The 27,102-nt window shown below is 44.0% G+C and overlaps 1 protein-coding gene across 2 annotated transcripts in view; it reads left to right on the top strand.

Annotated features, from left to right (window-relative positions):
• Positions 1-27,102, top strand: part of NLGN2 (neuroligin 2) — a 602,146-nt gene that overhangs the window by 454,965 nt on the left and 120,079 nt on the right. The window contains exons 3-4 of one of the 2 annotated variants that reach the window (XM_069644417.1): positions 3,993-4,049; positions 24,836-24,985. In XM_069644417.1, the coding sequence (XP_069500518.1) occupies positions 3,993-4,049; positions 24,836-24,985 (207 nt within the window). The remainder of the gene's footprint in view (positions 1-3,992; positions 4,050-24,835; positions 24,986-27,102) is intronic. The other variant, XM_069644426.1, reaches the window with a different exon arrangement.

Raw genomic sequence — 27,102 nt, 5'->3', positions numbered from 1 at the left:
ACCTTTAACCCGAACTTCAGGGTTTGAAATTGAGGGGAGCAGGCAGCTATTTAGATCTTGCTAGAAAAATATGGAGGGGCGTAAGGGCATATAAGTGGTATATACGGAATAATATGGGAGGGGGGTTTGCACCTCCACCCCAATACAAAAAAAAAATATTCGATGCATTTTTTCAGTAAAATTTTTTCGTCAAGGAAAGCAGTGGAAAACAAAAAGGCGAGGAATGAACATAAAACCTTACCGGGACCTTGCACTTCATCTGTGGCTCACCCTCGAGCACGGACACCCCAGCACCTTCCCCACTGCCCTCTTCCTTGCTGCACTTGCACGTTCGGAATATTCACAAGGCATAGTAGGTTCGACCGTCCCTTCCCACACTGTATTTTTTGTATGTTTATTTTTACTGCAATCCCATGTTCTCTCCCTGTTGCCCTGTGGGCGCTTTGAAACACAAAGTGCTTCATTACGACTTTGGAGGTAGCCATGCCCTTAATAAGGGCATGGCTTCCTCCAGAATCGTGTCCGGGTTCCCTGAATGGGGAATTACCGGGCCACTCCGAGTTTGGAGGGCCCGGTATTTCATCCTTCAGGAAACCCGGGCCCGGTCCTTCCCCATTCCCATTCGAGCCCCCATAGGGCTCAATGGGAATGGGGAGGGAGCTAACAAAGGGCCCGTTAATAATGGGCCATTTGTTAGCTCCCTGGTCCCTTCGCGGGACCCGCTCTGGACGTCTGGAAAAAACAGACGTCCAGAGCGGGTCCCACGAGGGAACCTCATAATAGTGCGGAATGGGATTAACGGAGCCGGCACCATTACCGGCGCCGTTAAACCCATTCCGCACTACTTGTAATGAGGCCCAATGCATTTGCTGTATACGCGCCTAACAAGCAAACAATAAACTAAACTAAACTTGTAGCCCAGAAGAGTCTGGTTAGCTTGACATCAACAGCTACAATGCGCTACTTTTGGCTCCCCAGACCAACTGATACCGAACAAACACACCAGTGTGGATATAGCTCTCTGCATTTGAAACAATCTATAAAAGAACATTAGGAGACAGCCACACGACATTCAAAACAGAAGGGAGTTGAATAATGGACAAAATGATGTGTTTCTATCTACATTTGTAGAACGCTATGTACTAGCGCCTCGCTCCCCAGTGGTAGCTCGTGGTCCCTGGTTAATGTGGGATACCCAGGAGCTGCCGTTAGCTCCTGCTTATCTGATCTTAATTTCAATCCTGGAACTGGTTCCATTGAGATGAGATAAATAGGCAACAGAACACGCACTCTGGCCAACTGGATGCTCCCTGATGTGAATGAAAGAATCAGGGAGGCTGAACTGTACACAAACTTCCTACCAAATATTCACCTCAAGATTTGAGGGTTTCAACAACCTCCCAACCCCGTCCCCACTCCCATAGCTCTGCCGAACCTTTCACAGCCTCATTGACTGTATGATGGTATGAAATCCCAGATGACAACTCAAAGCTGGGGAGTTTAGCAGCCCCTACCTGGAGCATTTGCTTAAAGTGGAGCATTTTCGAGGACTCCGCTAAAATATTCCTCATAACCACCAATCCCCCCAAACCCTTCAAATTCTCCCAGACCCAAAATCACATAATCCTTCCTACTTCACTATCACATCCCAACCCTCAAACCTATTCCAAATCCCTCCAGCGACTTAACTTGATAATTCAAAGCTGAAGCCCCTCCCCAACATTAGTCAGTGATTGCACCAGCACTCCTGCTCTACTGGTGGCCAACTTTGTAGACAATCTACTGTCCTTGGTCACAGTACCCAATGATTTAACGCAGTTCATCTGACTGCAGCCCTGCAATTAGTAACGACAGATCCAACGGTACTAAAAAGCTACTGACCACAGCCGGCTCCCCATTCCCTCCGTACTCCCTAAACAAGGGTGTTGCCTCGCAACCTGGAGACTTCTTGGAGCCCCATCATCTCCTAGACATCTACCTGACAGAAAACCAAATCTGGGTTTGTCTCTATCTAGGTCAAAACCCTTGTCCGAGCAGGCAGAATCCCAGTGAGCAGGTTCATCCTGTCCGACACTTTGGTCACTGAATGCCCTAGCACTCTTATTAGTTGCCTAAGGACAGGCTCTGCCAATTTGGGTTCTGCAGTGGATACCTTCAGTGAATTACCAAGTGACGGAGAAGAAAGGGTAACCGGTAGACATCCCAAGGCCCCCTCAACAATGTCACTTGTGCATTCTACAAACCTCACATAGTTCAATGGATTCTTCCATTTTTAGAGATATGAAACCCAGATTTACCTGAAGATTTGAGGGCTCTATTCTAATTAGAGGGGGTGTGTCCCTAGGGCTCAACAGTATGGAGGTCTAAGCTGATGCAAAAGATGCAGGCCTCCAACTAGAGGGCTCTATTGCTAAAGCCATAAATTAAGGCCATCACCACCTCCTCCCATCAACCTACCACCTCCCACTACTGCCCCCAATATCTTCAACCAGCCCGTGATCTCTGGCACATCGGTATGTGACCACGGGAGCTTTCTTGAAGCTGAACCAATTTATGAGAAGCCTTCCCTACATGTCCTATCAACGTGGTCACATGAGCCAAGAGGCCTCCAAAATGGTAGACGTTGCACTGTATATGACCACTTCATAGTACTTTACCTTACTATAATGAACACCACTGTTACATTGCAGCTCTATGGGGCTCCATCCAAGGCAACTATCTCTCAACAATCAGAAACAGCAAGGCCCAATACTGGCCCAAGCAAGGAACAGCGGTAGCCAGTGTAGCCAAAACTTCATAGGCCATGAGTAATACCCTTCAAGGCGTTATTCCTCCCTTACAAGTGCCTTTGGGGTCCAGCTTCCCCACCCTGCGCAACAACATCTCTCCTTGCAGACCGCTTCTCCATGGCATTCCCTCTGTTCCCTCCACATTCCTTGAACAGAGGAGGCAGACATTCTCTGTTGGATACCCGACACTCTGGAACATCCCATCTACACTAGAAAGAACTCTCAGATTCCCACACAGAAGACAGTCAAGGTGGAAATAATAGTGCCATGGGTGTAATTTATTTGGGGGGGGGCAGTGGTGTTTGTCCCCCCCCCCAACTTTCATGGCACACCATTGTGTCCCCATTCATTTGGCTGGGGCACCTTTTCATCAGATGACATGTCCCCCCGAACATTTTCAGCAAAGTTACTCCACTGAATAGTGCCCATGCTTATAGTATGCCCCGCTCTTACATGGCTACCACCCTTTACCCTCTGTACCCTTACTGTTAGATGCCCAGTTACGCTTGTTCTGTGGGTAGACCTTGCAATCCTCCCTTCTATCCATTGCTTAGAGGCGATATCATTTGCAGTGAGCGATACAAAATTAATTACATGAGTGAATGTTTTTTTCAAGCATTTTTTTGTCGAAAAAGTTAAATACTTTTAAAAAGCATCCAGTGGGAGACGGAATTTTCTTTTTAAGACCTTCATCATTTTTTGGTCTATGCCAAATGGGGAGGGGGATGAATTTATTCTTTTCTTGAACGTTTTCATCTGATATAGATCTTTCTACTTTTGCTGCTGCTCGGAAATGTCTGTGTCGAAGGAGCAGAAACAGCCTTCTTGTTTTGTATTTAGTAAAGTGGAAGCTGCTTGGGTGCCTTTCTCTGAATATTCATCCCTCCCCTTCTTGTGATCCGCCTCGCGGATCTTCCTTTAGCTCTTCTCCAATTAAAGAAATTGTCGAAAACAAGATTATCTTTGGGTCTGTGCAATTGTATTTATTGCTAAATTTACTTCCACAGATGGGTTTGCCTACAGTTTTTCTTGCCAGTTTTTGTCTTTTTTTGAAAAAAAAAATATGCTGTGTTTCGCTAGATAGATTTTTTTTACTTTTTACTTTTTTCAGCAATAATCCTCTTTTTTGAACTTTTCTCTCTCTCTTTTCCCCCCTCCCCAATTTTTCTTCTTTTTTTTCTTCTTTTTTTTTCTTGGTCTTAGGTCCGTTCCCCAAAAAACATGAAGACCCCGGATCTAACGTTCCTCCGCGAGACGAAGGTATTTTTTCTTGCATGTTTTACAAACAAAAACCATGTTTTTTTCTCCTTTTTTGTCTTGATATTTTTTATGGAAAAAAAGAGAACATTCTTGTGGCTTCGTATCTTCTCAGTGTGTGGATTTTTTTTATCTTGTTCACTTGTTCTTTTGCTTGTTTTTTTAAGAAGAAGGGGGAAAAAGTAAAAACACTTTTTTTTCTTAAGAATGATTGTCGGGGAGTCATGCCGGGATGGTAGGTCGAATCCTCTTTTTGGGAGGGGAAGGTATTCAAATCTGTGCCAACCTGCCTGGTGGCAGTGTGGGCATCACCCATATATAATGCTGGGCTGGGCTGGGTGTGGGTTGGTGAGGCAGCCTGAGGTAGGTCAACCACATTTTGGAGATGCTACTGAATAAACCCAATACAGAAATGTTTAATTTGAAGCCCACAATGTCCATGGTAATATCCTAACACTGCTCTTTTGTGTGTCATATCCAGACAGTTACTACAGTGTGTTTAATCTAGAGCATCATTGCTCTAGGAGTACTAAAGCATAGTGCTATGAATCGATTGCTTTACTGTCACAGTACTACACACATGTACACCATTGTTTGCTTTCTACATGGCATGATTGAAAGAGGACTGCACTATACTATGCCAATGTCAGAGCAGCAGGTGTAGTACGCCATACCGTCCCAGATCTGTAGCATTAATGTTGGAGTACTAAGCCACAGTCTGCCTAATGGGGAGCATTACTGTCCGGGTACTACACCATAGCGTGCCTACTCCAGATCCGAACACTAGGAATACCACATCATAGTGTGTCAACATCAGAACCTTACTGAACAGTACTGTGCAATACAGTGCTACACGTGCTATGTTACACTCGGTGCAATACACCTTATTTAGTCTGTCAAATCTGGAGCATTACTGTGCACACATCACACCGTAGTGTGCCAAATGCAGGCCACTGTGGAAAGAGTGCTATGCCATAGTCTTCTAAATCTATAATGTTACACTAACAGCACTTCCACACACTTTGCCAAATCCAGGGCAGGATTCTAAGAAGAATGCCCCATAGTGTGCCAACCCCAGAACATTACTGAACGAGTACTGTGCCTTAAAGGCCTACATGTTGACACTACTGTAGGGATAATATCCCTTTGTTTGTCGAACCTAGAACATTGCTGTAAATGTGTTAGATCATAGTGTGCTAAATGGTAGGGGCACTAAAAGTACCTGAGCATAGTGTGCCACATCCAGAAGGGGACTCTTTGAACACTACACCATAGTGGCCAAACACAGGCCAATAACGTATGAGCAAAACAGCATAGTGTGCTAGATTCAGCCGAACATTACTCCAAAAGTGCTACTGTAGTGTGTACAATTCGAGTATCACTGATGAAGTACTCCTTCATAGTGGGTCAAATCCAGAGCATTGTGCTACAAATACTACACTAGCGTGTTCTACATCTACAGCATTTATATTAATACTGCAATACTGCTCGTCAGTTTCCTGTTACCATAAACTACTGCACTCAAGCCTACCACATATTTGGTGCAGCCATGAGCACGGTATCCTGCCCATGTCGAGACTTTGGCACAGCAATACCACACAGGTACTCCCACAGTTGGTATGCAGGGACCGACCCTAAGTAACATGCACAACGATGGCAGTGTCAGGAGATGCAGGACAGCAGTGTTGGGAGACCACCTCATCCTGGCACAGCGAGACGGCGACATCGACGACAAAAGATCGGCCATTGGTCGGAGACAGTGCTACTAGGATAGTGATGTTATGCGATCAGTCACTTGGTGATATCAGGAGATCAACCCTCAATTATAGATATTGCTACTACGAGGGCAATGCGATCTGCCCTCAGTCACAGAAAGTGCACTAGGACAGTGGTGTCAGGAGGTATGCCCTCGGTCACAGAAAGTGCTGCTAGGACAGTGGTGTCAGGAGGTATGCCCTCGGTCACAGAAAGTGCCGCTAGGACAGTGGTGTCAGGAGGTATGCCCTCGGTCGCAGAAAGTGCCGCTAGGACAGTGGTGTCAGGAAGTATGCCCTCGGTCGCAGAAAGTGCCGCTAGGACAGTGGTGTCAGGAGGTATGCCCTCGGTCGCAGAAAGTGCCGCTAGGACAGTGGTGTCAGGAGGTATGCCCTCGGTCGCAGAAAGTGCCGCTAGGACAGTGGTGTCAGGAGGTATGCCCTCGGTCGCAGAAAGTGCCGCTAGGACAGTGGTGTCAGGAGGTATGCCCTCGGTCGCAGAAAGTGCCGCTAGGACAGTGGTGTCAGGAGGTATGCCCTCAGTCACAGAAAGTGCCGCTAGGACAGTGGTGTCATGTGATCTGCTCTCAGCACAGATGGTGTCAAATGGACAGGGATATTTGCATATCAGTCACTCATTAGTATCAGGTCTGCCCTCAGGCACAGGTCCTACCACTAGGACAATGATGGCACCTCGTGATGCCAAGCAATCAGTCCTCAGTCAAAGACACTGCCAATTGAACAGTTCAACAGTCAAACAGTGGTGACAGAAGTTCAGTCCTCAGTCACAGGTAGTTCCACTAAGACAGTGGTGTGAAGAGATGATGCCTCAACCACAGATAGTGCTACACGGTCAGTGATGTTAAGTGGTTCCTCACACAGTGGTGTCAGGAGATTAGGACTATGATAGTGACACAGTCCCAGAGTGTTATCAGGAGATCAGCCCTCAGTCACAGATCATGCCACTGGGACAATGGTGCAAGGGATCATCCTTTAGTAACATTGTGGTGTCAGGAGTTTTGAGTAGGACCTGTATCGTTTGGGGAATGTATGACCTTAAAAGACCTTTAGTGTTGAGCTCCGAGGCTTAAGCTTTGCTTTGGTGGTCTTAACTATCAGATTGTAAAGAGTATACCTCGCCTTGCTTTTACTGGGAGTTCTATTTGAAGATGCATGCCCTGCTTTGGTGGTCTTTAGTGTTGTATTTGAGGATTAATGCCATGCTTACTTGATCATTTTTACTGTGCTTAAATATGTGCGCCTCGCTTCCATGGACGTTATGAAAACTTAACCTTGCTTTTGAGTTCTTTAATTTTCCATTTTAAAGCTTAGGCCTGACCTTCTTGGCCTTTTAGCGTTGTATTTGAAGATGTAACTCTTGTTTTGTAGATATGTTTGAAGATGGAAGCCTTTGGTGGTTATTATTAAAATATCGCCATGCTTGGTGGTTTTTAATACTGTGATGCATTTTAAGGCTTAAGCTTGGCTTTGGTCAGCACCTGTGATGCATTTTACTTTTATGGCCTTCAGTGATGCATTTTAAGGCTTAAGCTTGACTTTGATGTGCTTTAAGGCCTAAGATTGACTTTGATGGGCCTCAGTGATGCATTTGAAGGCCTAAGCTTGACTTTGATGGGCTTCAGTGATGCATTTTAGAGCTTAATCTTGACTTTGATGGGCTTCAGTGATGCATTTTATGGCCTAAACTTGACTGTGATGGGCTTCAGTGATGCATTTTAAGGCTTAAGCTTGACTTTTGTGGCCTTCAGTGATGCATTTTAAGGCCTAAGCTTGACTTTGATGGGTTTCAGTGATGCATTTTAGCGCTTAAGCTTGACTTTGATGGGCTTCAGTGATGCATTTTAAGGCCTAAGCTTGACTGTGATGGGCTTCAGTGATGCATTTTAAGGCTTAAGCTTGACTTTGATGGGCTTCAGTGATGCATTTTAAGGCCTAAACATGACTTTGATGGGCTGCATCATTTAAGGCCTAAACTTGACTTTGATGGTCTTCAATGATGCATTTTAAGGCCTAAGCTTGACTTTGATGAACTTTATTGGGGCATTTTAAGGCTTAAGCTTGAATTTGCTGGGCTTCAGTGATGCATTTTAAGGCCAAGGCTTGATTTTGATGGGCTTCAGTGATGCATTTTAGGATTAAGCTTGACATTAATGGGCTTCAGTGATGCATTTTAGGGCTTAAACTTGACTTGGATATTCTTTAGTCTTATGTTTGTACTTTTATTTAAGCCTGGCTTGTGTGAGTATTAATGTTGTGTCTCAAGATGTATGCATTGTGTTGTTAGTGTGTAGTGCTGTGTGTGAAGACATTTGCCCTCACTTGGGTGTCCTGCATGTTGTTTTGGAGAATTGCAGAATTATTGTTGATTTCTAGACAGTATCACGATGGGCAGGGGGCACTGACTTTGAGTTTGATTGCATTTAATGTATTTTTTATCATTTTCATTGTGCTGGGTTTATTCTCTATTTACTATCTGTATTTCATCACATAACCATTAGCTTAAACCCTGCTTGACAAGTGTTTAATGGTCATGTGACCAGTAACCTTTAGTCTTGAGTTGGGAATTTCACCTGTTGAGTTTTAGGCTTTTCGTTTGAGTCAGGAAGTGTTTCCACCTCAAATAGACGATGTTTGCTGTCACCCGGTGAAGTGTGAAAGGACATTATTGTTGAATGCATTGTTGCAGTGCTTGTGCTGATGTCTTACATTCTGAGAAGGGGTGTGTATTGAGGTACACATATGTTCCTCCTTTAGGGAGTACATTGTCACGTGAGAGGTCTTCAATACCAGTGCTGAGCCTCTGTCCTCTTTTGAACTGGATACGCTATTGTTGAGTGGTTGCCTTTATTTCCGAGGTGGGTTTGTTTTGTTCTGAATTAGAATTCTTTGTATGTTGTGGGGGAATTAAAGGATGATATTAGTAGCAAAATTGTATCTTATGTCAATTAAAGTTTTTTTCTAATAAAGAGTTTCATGAATTGCTGAATTTGAATTCATAGTGCTTAAATTGAAGGACTTTGATATGGGATTTGGTTGTGTTATGTGGTGTGAATTTGGGATTAGGTGTTATGGTGCTTGCTGGAGCTCCTCGATGCCCATGTGTATGTTTCTGTATTAAGATGGAGCATATTGACATAAAATTGGAGTTCTCTGATGTTGAGCTGGATATTTTTGACACAGGATGTGTAGCTCTTTAAAGCAGGCCTGCGGTTCTTTGATACAGAGTTGGTAGCCTTTCAGTTGGACTTCAGTTTTTTTCATGTTAAGTTGGAATTCCTGGATTCTATGCAAACTTGGAATTTGTTGGCGTTGAGTTGGCATTCTGTGACGTTGATCTGCTAGTCTATGATACTGACTTGAAATTTGTATCTATCGAGTTCACCATTTTAGAGGTTGACATGTTGCTCTTTGACAGTGACTTTCATGTTGAGTTCATAGTGTTTGATGTTGATACTACTCTTTAATATTGACTTATTTGATGTTGCATTGTAGATCTTGAATATTGGGTCATTGGAATTCTTTGTTTTATAAAGCATCTTCTACCACATTTTTACATTTTAAAGTATGTTAAAAACACATTTTAGTTTGACCCAACTCTATTCTACTTATCATTCTTTGAATGATGAATAGATGGGTAATCCATGCCAGAAACCAAACGTATGACCTTTTTGCTACACAAAGTGTCTAGCAAATATTCCTTAACTTGTTAAGCTATTTCATTACCTTACTGAATTACCTCCTTGCTATAGCCCAACAGCTTAAAGGATGGTGATATGTAGTTAAAGATCTGGTGTTCAGTTGAAACTCTTTGAGATTGAGTTGGGTTGATGATCTGAAGATAATGTATATGGCCTTTCACCTTTGAAATTGCATTAGGATTTTTGACGCTCAGTGTTTATGTGTCATGTTTCAAATGTGGGCTCTATGTTGGTTGAGTGGTGGAGTTTTTGTTGATGAGTTTGCAATCTTTAATACTGTGCATTGAGGTTGTGATGTTGAGTTTGCAGGTATTTCATGTTGGAGCGTTGGATTTTGATATACGATGGGAGGCCTTAACTGTTGAGTCCTGGTACCTTGGTAACAAGATTGTGTTTTTTAATGTTCTGCTTTGGGATCTTGTTATTTGGTTGGAATGTTTTTATGTTGAGCTAATAATCATTAATGTTGTGATCAAGTTTTCTTATGGTGGATAAATGTCCGCTGGAAGGCTTTTGTAATGTGTGTGAGATACTTGTTTTAAGTTGAGGTCCTTTATTGTCCATTTGAGTTCTATGATGTGGAACATAGAGGACTGATATTAAGATTGAGGGTATTTTTTGTTTAGATGGACACTGACCCCTTTAAATTCAGGTTTCTACATGTTTTCTTCTGAGCTTTTTTATGTAAAGTTGGGTGCCCTTTGTTGTTGAGTTTGTGAAGTTTGTTTTTGAGTTTTAGGTTACAAGGTTGGCTAGAAGCCCTTATGTGGAGGGAATGTTTCTGGTAAAGAGCTGGTGGCTGTTCTTCTGGTGTTGGTGTTTTTATCTCAGAGTAGAGGAGGTCTCTGGTGTGATGTTCGGCCTCTGATTTGATTTACAGACTCGCTTCTTCATTAGGGGCCTCTGAACGGGAACCAGAACCCTGAGATATTTTGTTGGTGGGCATCAACATAGCATCTGAGATGACCCACCATGGATTCCGTGAACCCCTAATATTGAGTCTAGGGGACACCAATGGCTCCAGAAATGAATTCTTCAGACTTTTGATGTGGAGTCTGGAGGGATCTATTGTGGGTTCGGGGAATTCACATGTGGGAAGGAATATTAGAAGCCCACCTACTGAACTAGGTGGGCTTCTTATATGTTGTCCATGGTCATCCTATGTAAACATTTCAGTTGTTTGCATTCTGAGGTTTCTTTTAATGTGGAGTAATTTGACTGTGAGTGTGAGACAATGTTATTCTAAATGTCATGACTTTGGGGTGCAAAGGCTAGAGTTCAGTATTGAGAGGATGAGATTCGGTGTTCGGCTGTATGTTTTCGAAGTTAAATTGTGAATCCCTTATGTTAATGGGATGCAACTTGGTGACTAGCTTTTGAATTCAATGTTTAGGGAACTTTGGTGATCAGTGGAGGATTGTAATATAGAGATAGAGTTTGGGCTTTAAAGTCAAAACTGAGCATTTCTTATTGGGTCTCGGAGAGCTATTGTATGTTTACCATTGTTGGGGTTGCATGAGGACTACGATATTATAAGGTAGGAATGTTTGACGTTGAAGTGGAATTATTTACTTTTACTATGACTCATTTCTGTGGCCACAATGTTTCAGCACAAACAACTGGCCTGTGGCACAGATTATCACCACACCGGCCCCCCAATGTTCAATGAACAATGTTCTGATGATATGCAGCACCATCTTCAACAGGATAACAACACCGGTGTGTGAATAAAGCACAGATTGGCTGAGAAACATTCTGTACTGGAGGAAAGACAGCAAAAAATGCATGAACACCTCTGGAAAGACCATCCTCGTGATCAGCACTGACCCCACTGACACCCAGCGTCCACATGGATTCATTTCATCTCCCACTCCACGTGGAAAGTGAAGAAGCTGGCACCGTCCAAATCTCTCGCTCTCCAGAAAGGTTTCAGCAGTCATAAAAATACCAAATAATGTTAAAAAGAGTACTCCTACCTATATAGATGAATGACTTGAACACCAGAACCCACCAGCGTACTGTTCCAGTCCCCGCTGGAGTAATGCAGTATCATTTATGCCAGTGCTTCAAAGACAGACATTCAGAAACATCAATGAGTATGAAACACAGCTATGCTGTAACTTGAATACATTGGACTATACCACTCCGGCTTTGGAAGAGCTTCAATGGCTTCATGTAGACCAAGGCCAGAAATATCTCTAGAACCTAGTTCTCCATTATTCCCCTATATGGATCCTACTGTTGGCCAGTGCAACTTGAACACCCAAACCTAACCAGGTCCATGCATATGAAACATGGAGGCAAATCCTTCAGAGTGTATGACCATCCACTCTGGAATTTTTTCAACCACCATCTCAGAGTTTGTTCAGGCCTATCTTTCTTAGAAAGAGCACTGCAAATGAACCTCTTTATGGTTACATGCACTAAGTTATAAGACAGCACGGGGAGCACCTCCCCCCCACTCCAAAAGGAACTATGCCCCAGACAACACTTAAGCACATATTTCAAAATGCCTCAAGTCTGAAAACAAAGAAATAGTCTCATCCAAGCATCTCTTCATAATTGACTTGTGTAAATGGCTTATCGTCTGCTTGTAAATGTCCAAACGTCAACAGGCCAGAAAGTTACAAAGCAATTCAATGAATAAATGAGTTTTCCTTCTTTTGTGATGAGTTTGCAGTCTTTATGGTCAGTTTGGAGTCTTTGATGTTTGGTGTGTTTTGAGTCTTTGCTGTATAGTGCCTTAGGATTGTTTGATGATTGCTGAATTATAAGTGTTTTATATTTGTTGTCATTGACGTATGTGATATTTTTAGATTTAGTTGTCTTTATTGCATGTTGAATGTATGTGTGTTGAGTGGGGACTTAATGAAGTTTGTTAAGCTGGGAGTCCGTTAGGTTTAAGTCAGAGGTCTTCTGTGTTTGTTGAGTTGGGAGGATTCAATGTTCACCGGGTCAGTTTAGAATTGTTTGTGTCTTGAGTTTCCAGTCTATGCTGTTGGTTGAGCTGAAAGCCTTATCTCAGTTGTTTTCGGGTCTTTCATGTTGCTTTGGGAGGCCTAGATATTAGGTTGATAAGAGTCTTTGACTTTCAGCTGATTTCCTTTGTTTTTGAGTCCTTGTTGGGAAGAGGTTATCGTTCATTGTTATGTTGAGATTTTCAATGTTGAATTAGAAAACAACTTTTAATTGAAAGTCTTTCTTGATACGTTAAGGACACAAAATGAGTTTCTGATTAAGCCAAGCATGGCTAGAGGCACAGAGCAGCAGATTGGGATCCAGTGAGTGAAACCAGACCTGTCTATTCATTAGGAAGGTGGGTTTGAGAGTTGTTTCCGAATTATAAGCCTCTTTATAGTTGGGCTTAAAATTGTACTTCAAGACAATGTGTGGATTACCTGAAGCTCTGGCCAAATTAAGAGGAATAGCCCAAACAAATCAAAATATAACTATAGTGAGAAATGTAAAAAGCTCTTTATTTCAAAGTCTTTTTGTAACAGCTAGATTTCTATTCCCATAACCTGTCCCTATGCAGAACCATCAGCCTGGAACGCCACAATGTCCAAATACTGCACCACCCTAGAGTTTGAAAAATGCTCCTTAGCTTAACAGCACCCAGATTGCTCAACCATCAAATTAATGCCTTAAGGGCAGGGCCAACGGTGATCCTCTTTTGTGCTTTTTGTCACAAGTTCCACCATATATTTCCTTCCATGACCAGATGGCCAAAACCGTGAATTGTGGGATTGGGATCATTTCGGCAAGCTCAGCATTCAGGAAGAAGGATGGTGGTTTCTTCAGTGCCAATTATAATCCCATTGACCCCTGGTACTGAATCATTATATGATGGACTTGCTTAATGAGTCTCTTTGTGGTCCCTCACTTTGAAAATTGTTTGTGCCCCCTTTAAAGTGGGAGAGCAATGGACAATCCATTCATTCACTGTCACACTAATGTAAAATTGTCCAATTCTGAAATCCAGGTATAAGTAAATTCTATTAATAAGATGGTGTATAACCTAGTGTAACCATGGGTAAGACAATGGTCAATGAGCTTCAAACAATGGTAGAGATGTGATGTACAAATACCGCCCAACATAATGTGACATGACATGAAAAAAGCAATACAAAAAATACAATATGTGGGTTACCCACTAGATTTAGTAGAACCAGCGTAACCGACGTATTTAAGAACACGCATTTCAAATAGATGATTGTTTAAAACAGGTTGGAGACTGCCCATGACAAGTTGACGAGTATTTACTGTTGAGTTTGGTATCCTCAATAAAAAGCGTATTTAAGTCAGTCGTTTTGGATATCATATTGTCATATTGTAGGTCTTTCATGATAGGTTGAATTGCTGTTTCAGTTGATGGTTTCAGTATTTATTATGGGGTTAGATGATATTGAATATGGGGTTTTCTAGTTTTCATTGTTGAAAGTGCAAGTCTGCAATGGTGAATGAGTGGCTGTTTGATGTTGTAATAACACCTTCAATAATGGGTGTCTTTCATGTGTTGGGGTCACTAATGTTGTATTGGGTGTCTTTGAAGTTCAGTTCAGGGTATTTGATGTATCAGTAATCTTCAGTGTTGCCTTATCTTGAAGTTAAATTTGCAGAATTGTTAATTCTGGGGCACATCTATGTTGATATTTAAGTCTTTTATGTGATTTTCTTGTCAGGATGAATGTCATTTAATGTTAGATGTGGGACCGTTAATGTTTAGATACATCTTTACGTTGTTGTTTTGGGCTCTTTCATGGTGACTTTGAAGAAGTCGTTAATGTTCAGTTGAGTGTCATTTGTTGATGGATTCAACTGGTGATGTTTTTTACCACTGTCCCATTTTTTGCAGAATAAATTACTCAAGCGATGAGGAATTGATCAGGACTTCTTTCTTCAAAAATGTGTTTATGAGTGTCATTTATAAGTGTTTCATTTATCTTGAATTTGATTTTCTTATGTTACATTTATAGTTTGGACATGTGTGTTAAAATCTGTGGGTTTGATGTTGACTTGGCCTTTTTTGTTGACATTGGGGTCTTTACTGTCGAGTTGTAGGGATCCGTGGTTTTGAATATGGCATATTTAATGTTAAATGCAAAGGTCCTTGCGCCTGGATTATGGCAATGCCTGGGAAGAGAGATCTCGCCTTGGAACCTTTTACAATTAGACTTGGCTGTTTTTTTGGGGTTGGCTTTGATAGTGATCTTGGGCTTCTACTAAATTTAATTGTGACTTTACTATTAATCTGGATGACCATTAAGGCTACGTTCTGTCCGTGGGGATATTTGATGTTCAATACACTTTTTAAAAGTTGATCCACAAGTCTTTGATGTTGAGTCTTAAATGTCTGGCTTGGATTTCAGAGTTACAATTGACCTTTTAGAGCTGTGTTGGCAGTCTCTTGAGTCGGGGTTGACTTTAAAAATTAGGATCAATGCCTCCGTTAGGGTTGGGGCATTCATCGCTGCATTTAAGCAATTATAGTTAAGATGGGGAATTGTATTTTGTATGTGGAGCACTTACATTTTGAATGTGGGACATGACGCTTAGTTTGTGGACCTTACTATTTAATTTTTGCTTCTTAAGTGTTTAGTTGGTGTCTGATAGTTTACAGTAGTTATCATTAATGTTGAGGTGGGGTGTATAATGTTAAATATACATTATTTTACTTCTGAATGCAGATATCTTTCCTGTTGAGGAGTTACTTGATCCTTACCTTGTGGTTTTTGATTTTGTTTCTGTCAGTGTTGATGTTGAGGTGGAAGACTTTGACATTGATTTGGAAGTCTTTGGAGTTCAGCACTATTGTTTGATTGCAATTTGTAGATATTCAATGTCAATTTGATGGTTTTATAGGATTAGGGTCTTTACTATTGGATATGGTTTTTAATGTGGAGCTTGACATCTTTGATTGATGTGTATTGTATTTGAGGGGATAGGTGATGCACGGTATGCTTATCTGGGCTGTGAGGTGGGTGGTAAGTTAGTGTGATTGATTGTGCAATGGAACCTTTGGTTTTATGATTTGTTTTGGGCATCTGAATTTATGATTGTGGCCTCTGCATTATCATAGAGGCTTTTGAGGCTGGATTGGCAACCTTTATGCAGTGCCAGGAGGTCCTTAAATGCAGATTTGGACACCTATCATTGTTTTTGGGGCCTTTAGCCTTGTGTTGAGATTCAATGTTAAATTGGCCAGATATTTATGATGATTTTAGACTGCATGTTGTTAAAGTGCAGGTATACAGTGCCGAGTGGGTACTATTTAGGTTCAAGTCTTTAATATTGTATTGGATATTGTATTTGTGGATCAAGAAATGTCAGGTTGGGTTGATGGTATACTGTGTGGATTCTTGGACTTTGGAATGTTGAGTTTTGACTTGAAGATGTTTCTTATCATAGTGGGGATTTTGCTGGTTGATAGCATGGGTTTGGTATTCGTTTGCAGGTTGACACTGGTGGAGCAGCGGGCTGTAGTTTGCATTTTCAAACGGACGAGTACATTACTGTATGTTTCCTTATCAAGGGTGTACATTTTGAGTTGAAAGTCATTACATCTGAGCTGAGGAAGTATACTGTTATTTTGACTTTCATGGTTATTGGGTGTTTCGTGATGATAGTTAAGTTTTTGGGACTAGGTCAGAAGTCTTTAATTTTCTAAAAGCTTGAGTTTTTTAATGTTGGACTGGCGGGGTTGCAGCGCCATGATTTGGTAGATTTGGAGGTCGATGGTCTCTAGACCGGATGTGTAGCACTTATACTTGAATTGGTAATGCATGTCTTTAGATGTATCAGTGTCATTGTTCGGAGCTGAACGTGTTTGCAGTAATTTGTCATTTTCTTCTACACCTTCAGGAATCTAGGCTTGAATTCGGTGACCTCAGAGCTGGATTTTAGTTGCAGCTGTTCCGCTTGAAGTCCTGAATCTTCAGCCTGAAGACTCCAGGCTTAGGCTTCCATTCAGGGTTTCATGGTTTGAGTAGGAGTTCTCTTGGTTTAGATTGGTGTATATTTATGGCAAATGTTTCATCATTGTCTACCAATTACCTTTGCTCTCCCCCAATCGCTCCTCATCCCATATTGCCTCACCAAAACCCTCCATCTGCGTTTTGCAGCAAATCTTCAGTAAACGGTAGCTTGGTAAAAAATGTGCAGTGCAATTTCTGCTGTCAAATGCTTAATTTGTAGGCGTTTGGTTTGAAGTCTAAAACCTTGAATAACATATGTTTTAAAACCACATTGCAATCCCTACATTTACATTAGAAGAGAATCTCAGGTTAATTTTGCTGTAATCTAGCCCAGGATTACTTTTCAGGAGTAGCTGGTATCTTGGTTCCTTTGGTTTGAATAAGGAGATTGGTGTACCGGAGCTCAATATCTGTGCAAAATGACCTCGAGCTTTGAGTGTGAAGTCATTATATTTATTTAATGGACGTTTCTTTTCTGTGTCATGGCATAGATGAAGTTTTGCAGCTGGACTGATCCTGGAGCTGAAGGTAGAGAACTTAGTATTTCAGCCTCAACTATGCGTTGCGGTAGCACAACTGGCGTCTCTAGGAAACTGTAGAACCTATAGAGATGCTCAACTCCTTTGGATGTTTCTGGGCTTTCTTTGTTTGACTTCTCATTCATGTGTTTTGTGTTTATTAGGGTTAGTCGTTCCTGTTGTCAATGTACACTTTACAGGAATATGTACTTGGCCTTTGCATCAAATTCTCGCTGTTTACTCTGCTCTTGATATGGAGTCTTTTTGTTCCCAGTGGATTGGGTTGGCTTTCTGTAAGGGATTCTCTTATGATTTGTGAATTCATTCTCGCTACCAGATGTGCTGGTGCCTTTTGCTTTTAGTTGGGGTCTTTCGTGTCAATCTATAAACACGGGTTCTTATGTTGCAGAGTAAGGCATTCATGTTTTAACCAGCTTCCTTGAAGGTTCTACTTTGCTTTTAGGTTTAAGATTGTATGTGTTTTCAGATTTTCTCTGTTACCGCTCCACTCGAGGGCTGAGCTCAAGGCTAGTTCTCTATTCTCCAGATTAGACTTGTGTTTAAGGATTTTCAATGGGGTTTCTGCATTCACTGTAGCATTTATACACTCAAGCCGTAGTTGCTGAATTTCTTTAGTGGTCCTAGTCTCTAAACGTTAGCTATAATTTCTAGATTCGTGGTGTGGTCTTTATATGAAAGCCGTGGCTTCTGGTCTTAAAGTGTATGCTCTAGATAACTCTGCGCCCTTGACTTCAATTCTGGTTTCTCTCACCAGGCTGCCAGGCTGATTTCTAGATTGGAATCCTTTCATTTGCTCCTTACTCTCGATACTTAAACTATGGGCTTCTAGACTCGGCCCATTTTGCAGTCGTCATTGGCTTGAGCCATGATGCCGTGACTCAAGATAAAGTCTAAACAGTTTATTGGTGGCCCTAAGGACTGAGCATGATCTGTTTTCCAGAAAATGTATGTGCTTTGAGGACAATTTGGTGGCACGATGAGAATACAAATAACCTCTCCTCGTTTACACCAAAGGGGCCGTCATTAGATCAATAACAGGAGTAGAAAGTTTGCTTTGCAAGCTACTAGCCAGCCATAGAAGAGTCATTAGCCGCCTCAATTCTATAAATACACACAGCATACCATTTCTTACTTGCCAAGAGTCAAATATCACCAGCCAATGGCTATTAGATGGTGCCCATTTTGAGTCTGTTCAATAAACTGGAGGTTTGATCCCTCAATGTGTGCCAGCATCACTAGGCACGAGTTTGTGGGGGGTAGCGGAGAGTCACTGCACTTTCACCAAGGCAGCCTGACTTTAGCCAGGGCTACACAAGCTCAATCTGGGGTCACTCTGCCTAAGTCAAAGCCCCCTCACCTTTAGCTAAGGTCTGAGATGAGGTCACTAGAGCCAAGGGACCTCCACCTCATCCGAGTTTAGGTCACTAGGCCTGAGCTACTGTCACTCTAATTGGGTCAAGGCCACTCCATTTGAGACTAAATCTCTAGGGGCTGTGCTGGTTGGCAGCATGTTGGTAGGTGGGTGGCTTCTTTTGCTATCAGCTTCTCCCTATAGACCACTCCTAGATATAGTTACTATTTATGATGGAGGCTAAAGGAAAATAACAGACTACATCACCATAGTAGATGGGAAGAAAATAGAAGAGATTGTTTGCAATGGGGCTTGTTTTTTCAACTCATGAAAACCCCTTTTGTCTCCCCCATCCTCTTAGTAGGCAGCACACTACCTAGGTATTATTCCTCCTACTGTCCCGTATAAAAGTTGAGGTGTCCCACGCAGGGTATCCTTTTATTCCTTTGAGCACTGACTGCAGGTAGCAATATTGCCCCTGGGATAATAATTATATTTGTTCATTTATAACCTGCTTAATACCAGGGAGTGGTTTTAAGTGTGGGATTGGGATTCGAACCGGCGTTGTGTTGCACACGTTGCCCCTGAGCTATTCTTCCCCCCCCCCCATCAAGCATTCCAGCTCAGCATGTCTGGGTATGAATTCTCCCTGTGCCCGGCGAGTCCCCTTCATCCCCTTCCTCTCTACCCTTCTTAATGTGAGGGGTGGGACACTCAAGTTTGACCGATGGAACTGGGGAAGACTCGGCTCCACTGAACCTTGGGACTCCCTTGTCAGGTGGATTTTTCTTTGTTGCACGTGTCAAATGCACAACTTCCTTGCAAATCACCAGCAGCTGAGGAAGGGGGGTGTACCAGGTCAGCCCCTTAAGCAGCCAACATGGCCTCTTGGCCAACGGGAAGGGCAACAAAATGGCACTTTCCCTGCAGCGGCGGGAATACTTGCAGAGGCCAAGTATCTTTGCACACCCAGAGTCTAACCATCGCCAAAGAGGGATTAGACTTAAAGCGTACCATAAATGAAAGGTTATGGCCCATGGCTGACTCTGCTCCACTACCATTGATCTTTCGGGGCTTCCAACCTTCGGGAAACGTCCCAAATTCCCTCTGGGCTAGTCCACCTCCACTCACCTCTTGTGATCATGGAACAAACCTTGAACTCTAAATCTAGAAGTCATTCTAGAAAGAGGCGGGAGCGATCCAATCGAGTCGAGACTAGAGCAGCCTCTTCCCATTTCTTTGAGTGGTTGAACAGGAGATATTAGACCCCTCAGCAGATATTGTGTACGGAGGATAGCACAGGGGCAACATGCTGGTCTTGGAACGAAGACCACGTACAACGGAGCAACAGAGGTTCAAATCGGGCCTAGGAACCGAACTCAGTTTTAGGCGCGTTATAAAAAAACAATTAAATAAATAAAATGAGGAACCAGCAGCTCCTTCAGACACGCACAGAGAACAGCACATTATGAGCATAGTGTTGTGGTGAAAAAGTGTTGGTAACAAAATGACTGCCCCCTTTACCACACTGTTCTACGAATGTGAACCATGGAGGAGATACCTCCATTAATTTGCTGATGCTATTTCTTCCACATTAGCACCAATTACCATGGTGGAATTACCGCCCAAGATAATGAATGCAAAATCCCCATGGAGTCCTATGGATACCTTGTTACGAGTGTCGGTAATTGGAAACTGGTTTAGTGGTAATTCACACTTAAAAAGTGTCACTCACCACGCTGCCAGGTTTGATTGTGAGACAAAGATGGCTACCCAACCAATTATTCGCTGACCTGTTTACCTCCACCACAACCTCTGCTCTCAAGGACATATCAGACATGGTGCTTGCCATTCTTAGTTTCACACTTAGTTAACATCTGCCGAAGGGCACACTACGATGGTCCGCATTGTTTCTTTCGAGCCACAGTATATGCATCTCATTGGGAGACCGTGTCACGAACACGATGTGGGATCTCGAAGGGCTCTTCGCTCTCTCCTTTATCATTCGATAGCGCCTTAAAACAGTGACATTACGTTAGGTGTGGGTAGTCACTTCTATGCCGATGACACTCAACTTTGTTTGAAATTTACTGGATGTCATGCTGAGGATTTTGCTGACCAATTTACACGGTTTGTTTTCTACTGTAGAGTCCTGGATGGACCTATATTGGCTTAGCCTTAATAGCTCCAAAAAAGAGCTTGCTATTACCTCTACCCCAGCCGATGCTAGGAAAGGTGAAAAACCTTTGCCCTTTCTAATCGACAACACCTCTGCCGGTTCTACCCAATGTTAAAAACTGAGATCCTACTCGATTCACAAATCAGTATACGCTAACTGTATTATCTTTTCTGCTACATCCTATCTATGCCTTGTGCAGGAAAATGCATCAATTTGTTGCCAAATCTCAATTAGGTCACATAGCTGGAGAGATAGTTAGACATAAAAATCAGACCCCTTGCGCAGTTTCTTTCAAGAAATAGAAGAGGGACTCTGAAACGGGCAACAGAAGCATAAATGACAGACTACAAGATGGCCGCGTGTGCTGAATATAGAGCGTGAGGTCAAAGCACCCACGAGAGGATGAGCCGTGGGGATTGGGGGGAGCTTTACGGAATGGTGATAACAATAGGGAACAAACTCAGTTCTACACGGGACGGTAAAGCTACAAACCGCTGGGCCCGATACACGGAAAAGGTGATGCAGCCGAAGGAGTAGTCATGAAAGGTGGTGCAAACACAGTGGAACCGTGCTGCCTGAACCGGTGAATCGACAGTAGTTGCGCGTGCTTCTAGTCAAAAGACACACGTTTTGGTTTCACGCCCCCATAAGGGCACTACATGATATAGGTGGTGGAAAGGATGTGAGGGACGTTTTGGTTTCACGCCCTATAAGGGCACTACATGGTATAGGCGGTGGAAAGGATGTGAGGGGCGTTTTGGTTTCACGCCCGATAAGGGCACTACATGTTATATAGGTGGTGGCAAGGATGGAAGGGGCAATTTAGGCTTCCACCATTGGTCATATGAGCACCCCCAACACCGATCTGAAAGGGAATAGCCCCAGCTCTTGCCTGCCTGAAGGTACAGCCTGGCATTAACGAGGAGAATTCTCCTAGCCTCTATTGAGGGCCCCCCACAGTTCACATAAGAAATGACTACGCCAGCCTTCGGCTACACAAGCCCTCCCCATTTTTTACTATGAGGAGGCTGAGCAGAATGGGGGAGAGGGAAAGGAAAGCACACCTACACCGCCCACTCCCCGTCGGCAAGCGTTGTGCGTCATGGGTTGCCAAGTGACGCCCCCTCGCACAAGCAGATGGTGGAATATCTTCCACCTCGCCACACTGCTCCTGCAGACCCCTCAAGTGTAGGGAGCCCCCTTGCATTAGCGGGAACCTTCTGTCCAGATGAGGGGCAGACTGTGCGTGCGAAGAAACACACCAGAGCCCATCTCCCACGTAAAAACATAACTCAATTAGGAATCCTCGCACGTGCCAGCAGGCACACCTGCTCACCTAGCGTCATGCAGCCCTTGCCATCTCACACTGCACCAAACACGGAATGTATTTTTTGCTTGCCGGTTATTGTTGTCCTTAGCTTCAAGAATATCCCGCTACCCTCAGCGTTTCTCAGCTAATGCCGGCGAATTTGCCAGGAGGCAGAGGGGAAAGCATAAGGGAAACGCCAGCGTCGTCAGGAAAGAGACGTGTTCTCCCGAGCGTCCACAAAGGAAGGAGAGGGAATGCAGCCAAGCATGATGTCTTTCCGTGTGGGTGGAGAGGGCGGCGGCGGCCATCTTGCTTTCCTTCCCGGTGCATACCCACCTGGGGTCAGATCGATCCAATCACAGTGGGAAGAGGAGGATGCTTTTTTAGCATCTTTATTTCTAGTGGGGCTGTGAAGAGCAGTTGTCCCTGGGTTGGGTGGCTGAAAGTTCAGTGCTGACATGTCTTGAGAGACAGGTGGTCTGCCAACTACACCCCGGCTAATGAAAAAAGGGCATATTCCTATAAACCCACAGGAGACACGACCCCTGTACCTGTGCACTTATAACAAAGCAGTGACATTGGTTCCATGTGTTAAAATCGCGGCAACAATGGCTTTGGATGCAAAATATTGCGGCAAAAAGGCTGTGGTTTGACGCTGCAATCCATATAAAGGATGCGGTGGACACCACTTCGGACCCATTATACAATTTAAGGGAAGCAGGGTACACCCCTGCAATCCCCGCTCCCCTTAAATGGTATACCGGGCCAAACCACAGCATTATTGCTGCGATTTTTTGCACAGGTGACATTTTTGGCGCCATTTTATCACTGCATACCGTGACATCCCGTACTCCATAACAGACAGTCCCTACCATACAAATGAACTCAAACCAGAGCAATTAGATTACACTGTGTGATAATGTAGTCCGGACCTAGTTAACTCATGCAGAAGATACATACATACTACACCAAAGTGAAACACCGCCTGCACCTATTTACGTACAGCAAACACGCACTTGTACTGCATAAGAGACAGCACCTTCTAAACCGATTAACTCATAGCCAGAAAAAATAGACATCTCTTAGACCGTGTGAGTAAGCCCCCCGCCCCGAAGCACGTTACCTTATAAACAGCACACCATGATCTCTTACTCCATCGTAGGCAGCCACCTTGCACATAACTACCAGCACTCTGTGAGATCTCATACACAATGAGTGACAGGCCCGTCGATACTCAATTACTTGTCATTTTTAGTTCATCATCTTCTATGTTGAGCACCTGGAGACCACGCGAATGGTAGCGGCGCGCGGTATACCTCAAGATAACACAGCATGTACTCAGTAGTTCTCTCCCCTCGCCCTTTTTCCCGCTCCCACCCTCTTCAGATAACGTACTCTTTGCTTGCCTTTATGTCCGTCCACCTCATGAGGAGTCCCGGCTCTTCCTGCATTCTCTCCTTCCTCGCCCTCTACCTTACCACCCAACAAACCCTGAATTTCTAAATTATATCAAATAAATGAATTCCATTTCCTGTGCTTCCAGAATAAGATCTCGACCCAAGAGTCTGGCCTCTGGTGAGATGGTGATCACAGCTCAGAAAGAGGACTACTGCTGTCATTCTGCCCACAGATCCTTATGGCCAATATCTCTCCGCAGTGAGATGCAAGGCTTTAGACCAGGGCTTTGCAACCTTTAACTCTCCAGGTGTTTTTGGACTACATCTCCCATCAGCCCTAGCTAGCAGAGTCAATGGCCAGGGATCATGGTTGTCGCTGTCCGGAACATCTGGAAAGCCAACAGTTTCAGACCCCTGGTTTAGACCTAGAGTTAAGAATTTACAGGAAAATGAGGATACACAGGGCTGAGACCTCACTGGAGAATGTGGTTATTGAGTCTGGGCCAAAAGCATCACTGTGTTGCAAGCTGTGAGACCCACACCCATTGATTGAGATGTGAGGTGGCCAGCAATTAAGAAGTAAGTTTTAGTCAAAAAGAGGTATAGGGCCCAACTCCCTATTAAAACTGCATTGGTCCAAGTGGGTTTCTAGGTAACGCAAAGAAGACCTATACCATCAAAAGTACATTTCAGACCTCAGAATCACAACAGCCCACGATGCAAGGGGTTGACTGGTATGTGTGGTGATGTGCCATTGCAGCTGTGCATTTCCATCCCCAGGAACCACCGGGGGCCCGAGGGGCTCCATCCAGGCCTCAGCCAGCTGCTGGCCCGTGCAGCGGATCGACTGCAGCCCCCAGAGCCGCCATGAGCGAGGGCCGTCAGAGACACATCATTAGCACATGGCAGCCTCTAATTACTGCTCTCCGAATGCACCGGATTAATTAATCCTCACGTTACCATGGCAACGCAACCAGGATTAAGATAATGAGTGACCTGATATAAAACAACAAAAAAATGAGAGGCACGACATTTAGTAATTCCATCATTTTTCTAGGGAGCAGGGTGGTGGAGAGGGGGGGATCCACTCAGAGGGACTGCGCCGAGCTAGCTGGCAGGACCTTCTCGGCACACGGGTGCATGCTGACCGCTGGAGTTTGGTGTTTTGTACAGCAGTGCTTGTGACACTGGGTGTCTGTGTATGATAGTGGGGTGGGGGCAAGTGTTCCCTTCCCTGCACTATCTTTTCTGTGTGCCCAAACTACTCATCTCTCCAACTCACGTCAGTTTCCATGCTGCCCCATCTCCTTTGCCTATCCACCTGTTCTCACTAACCGTTTCTTTTAACTTCCCCTCCCAGATAACTTCTCTCTCACACCTCCTTTTCTTCTTTAAGGAATCCTCTCTTGTTAACCTCCGATCCATCCCCTTCATTTAGACTACCCCTTGTCCTCTTTCATTCTGTCTGTGCCACCGCCCGTCACACCATGCTCCGTCCCGCCACCTCGTCCCACCAGTTCCATTGACGGGTGTTCACGCCTTGTGTTCCTCTTTCTCCCCGCCGCAGATATCCGTGACAGCGGGAAGAAGCCGGTCATGCTCTTCATCCATGGTGGCTCCTACATGGAAGGGACGGGAAACATGTTTGACGGAAGCGTGCTGGCCGCCTACGGCAACGTTATCGTGGTCACCATGAATTACCGCCTTGGAGTTCTAGGTAAGGCCACCGTCAAGGGCGTGTCTCACCCACCTAGGGATCATGGCAAATGTGTTCCTTTACAGAAGCGGCAACCATTTTAGAGTGGGAGTGTTTCCATTCCCTCCAGTGGGATATGCACTGGGAGTTAAGTTTATTCATTGAGTGTCTGAGAAGAAGAAGGTAAGGCAGTTGAAGATCATGGAAGAAAGCTGGGTCGTTTGAAATAGGACATTCGGATGAGAATCCAATGTAAATCAAGCCAAATAGCACACACATTGAAACTGATACAGCTCGATTGTTAATAATCCCATTCCAAAATGGTCGCCATTTTGTGTTTTGTCTGCGTTTCACTGAAACTAAGAATGGCAAAAGCAAATGAAGCCTTCAGCTACTCTCTCTCTCATGTCATTTTTTAAAAGACTTAATTTTACACGTTTATGAGACTCATTACAGGTACCTGGCGGTAACAGTGAAATCAATCAGTATTTGCAAAACCTCCTGTTTTTAAATACCACCTAATTACAGATTTAGTGATGGTTGTACAGATAGTAACATTTATTGGGCAAAAGCATGTTCTCAGACATGTTCGTCTTTACTGGCGCCAATCTACCCACAGCCATGGGAACTCATTTTATTTGTACTAATAAAACAAACTTGCAAGGGAGCAGTGCCAGCATATGTTTCGCACTAACATTGCACTTTGTCAATGCTAGATATTTGCCTGTCTGCTTGGTAAAGAGGTCGGCAGTGGCGTCGTGCCTGTACCTCAGTGTTACCAAGGGATGTATACGATTTGGCCGTGCCACAATTGTTTGCGGCCCAATTGACTGTGGTTGATTAGGCCGCGAAGACAATTTTGCATCGGCCAAATCGGGCCAAATTTAAACCCCCCACTTCCCCCAAAACACTCTCCCACCTACCCCCTGCTTACCTTTTTTGGCATCCGTTTTGTTCCTGACCCTGAGGCGTCGCATCCGTCCATCCTACGCGGGTCAGATCCGACGCCGCAGGGTCTGCTTTTCTTATCTTTTTTTTTCCTGTCCCCTGCCTCCAAACCTCCCTAAATGGAGGACGCATCCCGTTACCCCCAAAGGCCATCACTACCAAACATGGGGAGCGGGCGACACCCCTGCAACCCCCACCCCTCATGTTTGGTAATGATTACCCAAACTGATTGTTTACAAACGATCGAATGGTACTGGCCGAATTTGGCCAGATTTATCATACAATCGTTTGTAAACAATCAAGTTGGGTAATACCTTACCAAGCAGTAAAAGATCTGAACGTAGGGCAGTCGTGTAGTGGCTCGACAGTCTGCTAATTACAGGTTGGCATCGCATGAGATATTTATGGCATGACTGCATAGTGTAAGTATGGGCTATTTACCTCATGCAGTTGTTCTATACACCCCATGTTTTAAATAACCCACGCACCACAAAACTGTAAGTAGCTAGTCCCAAAAACAATGGTTGATGTATAAAAGATGTATTGTATTTAAGAGATGCTTCCCCAAAGCCTCCTTGGGAACACTTGACTGCCGCAAGGCCCAGTCTTAGTGGCTCAGGGATTTCACCACCACCTACAGTTTGAAGGAGAAACCTCAGCCCCCCGGGACGCGTAATCTGAAACGGAATGATTTTCGGTGCTCCTCTCTTTGCCAGTGTCTGCTTGTGCCCCTCTGCATCCTGCTGCATGCGTGTTTCCTCGTGCAATGTGGTTGACAAGAAAGATCGGGATTTAGAGTGAGCTTCAAAGTCCAGGTTGCCCTGTCAGAAGACTCAATCCAGTGTGGGCCTTCGGCATAGGTCTGTCTGGCAAGTCTATGCAAAAATGACAAGCATACTCGTCCTTGGCACTTAAGGGGTTAAACGAAAGGCCTCCAGTGGCACAACCTGTCGATGTGGAAGACATCACTTTTGGTTGCTGTGCTGTGCATCATTTAGGCTTTGTGGTTAAACCTTGCTTCGGTTCTCGCTCTGCTGAACCCCCACGTGGGATTCAGAACACGCGTTGGCAGGCGTTGCACTTTGGGCTGCCATCTCCTTCCTTTATCAATAAAGAGTGACACTGGTTGAGCGTACTGAGGCATTCTGGGAAATCAGTCTGCTGAGCCAATAAAGTCAAACATATTATGC

Source organism: Ambystoma mexicanum, chromosome 1p, assembly GCF_040938575.1.
Source record: "Ambystoma mexicanum isolate Mex_15411 chromosome 1p, UKY_AmexF1_1, whole genome shotgun sequence".
Lineage (NCBI taxonomy): Eukaryota > Metazoa > Chordata > Amphibia > Caudata > Ambystomatidae > Ambystoma > Ambystoma mexicanum.
This window is presented reverse-complemented; position numbering and strand designations above follow the sequence as displayed.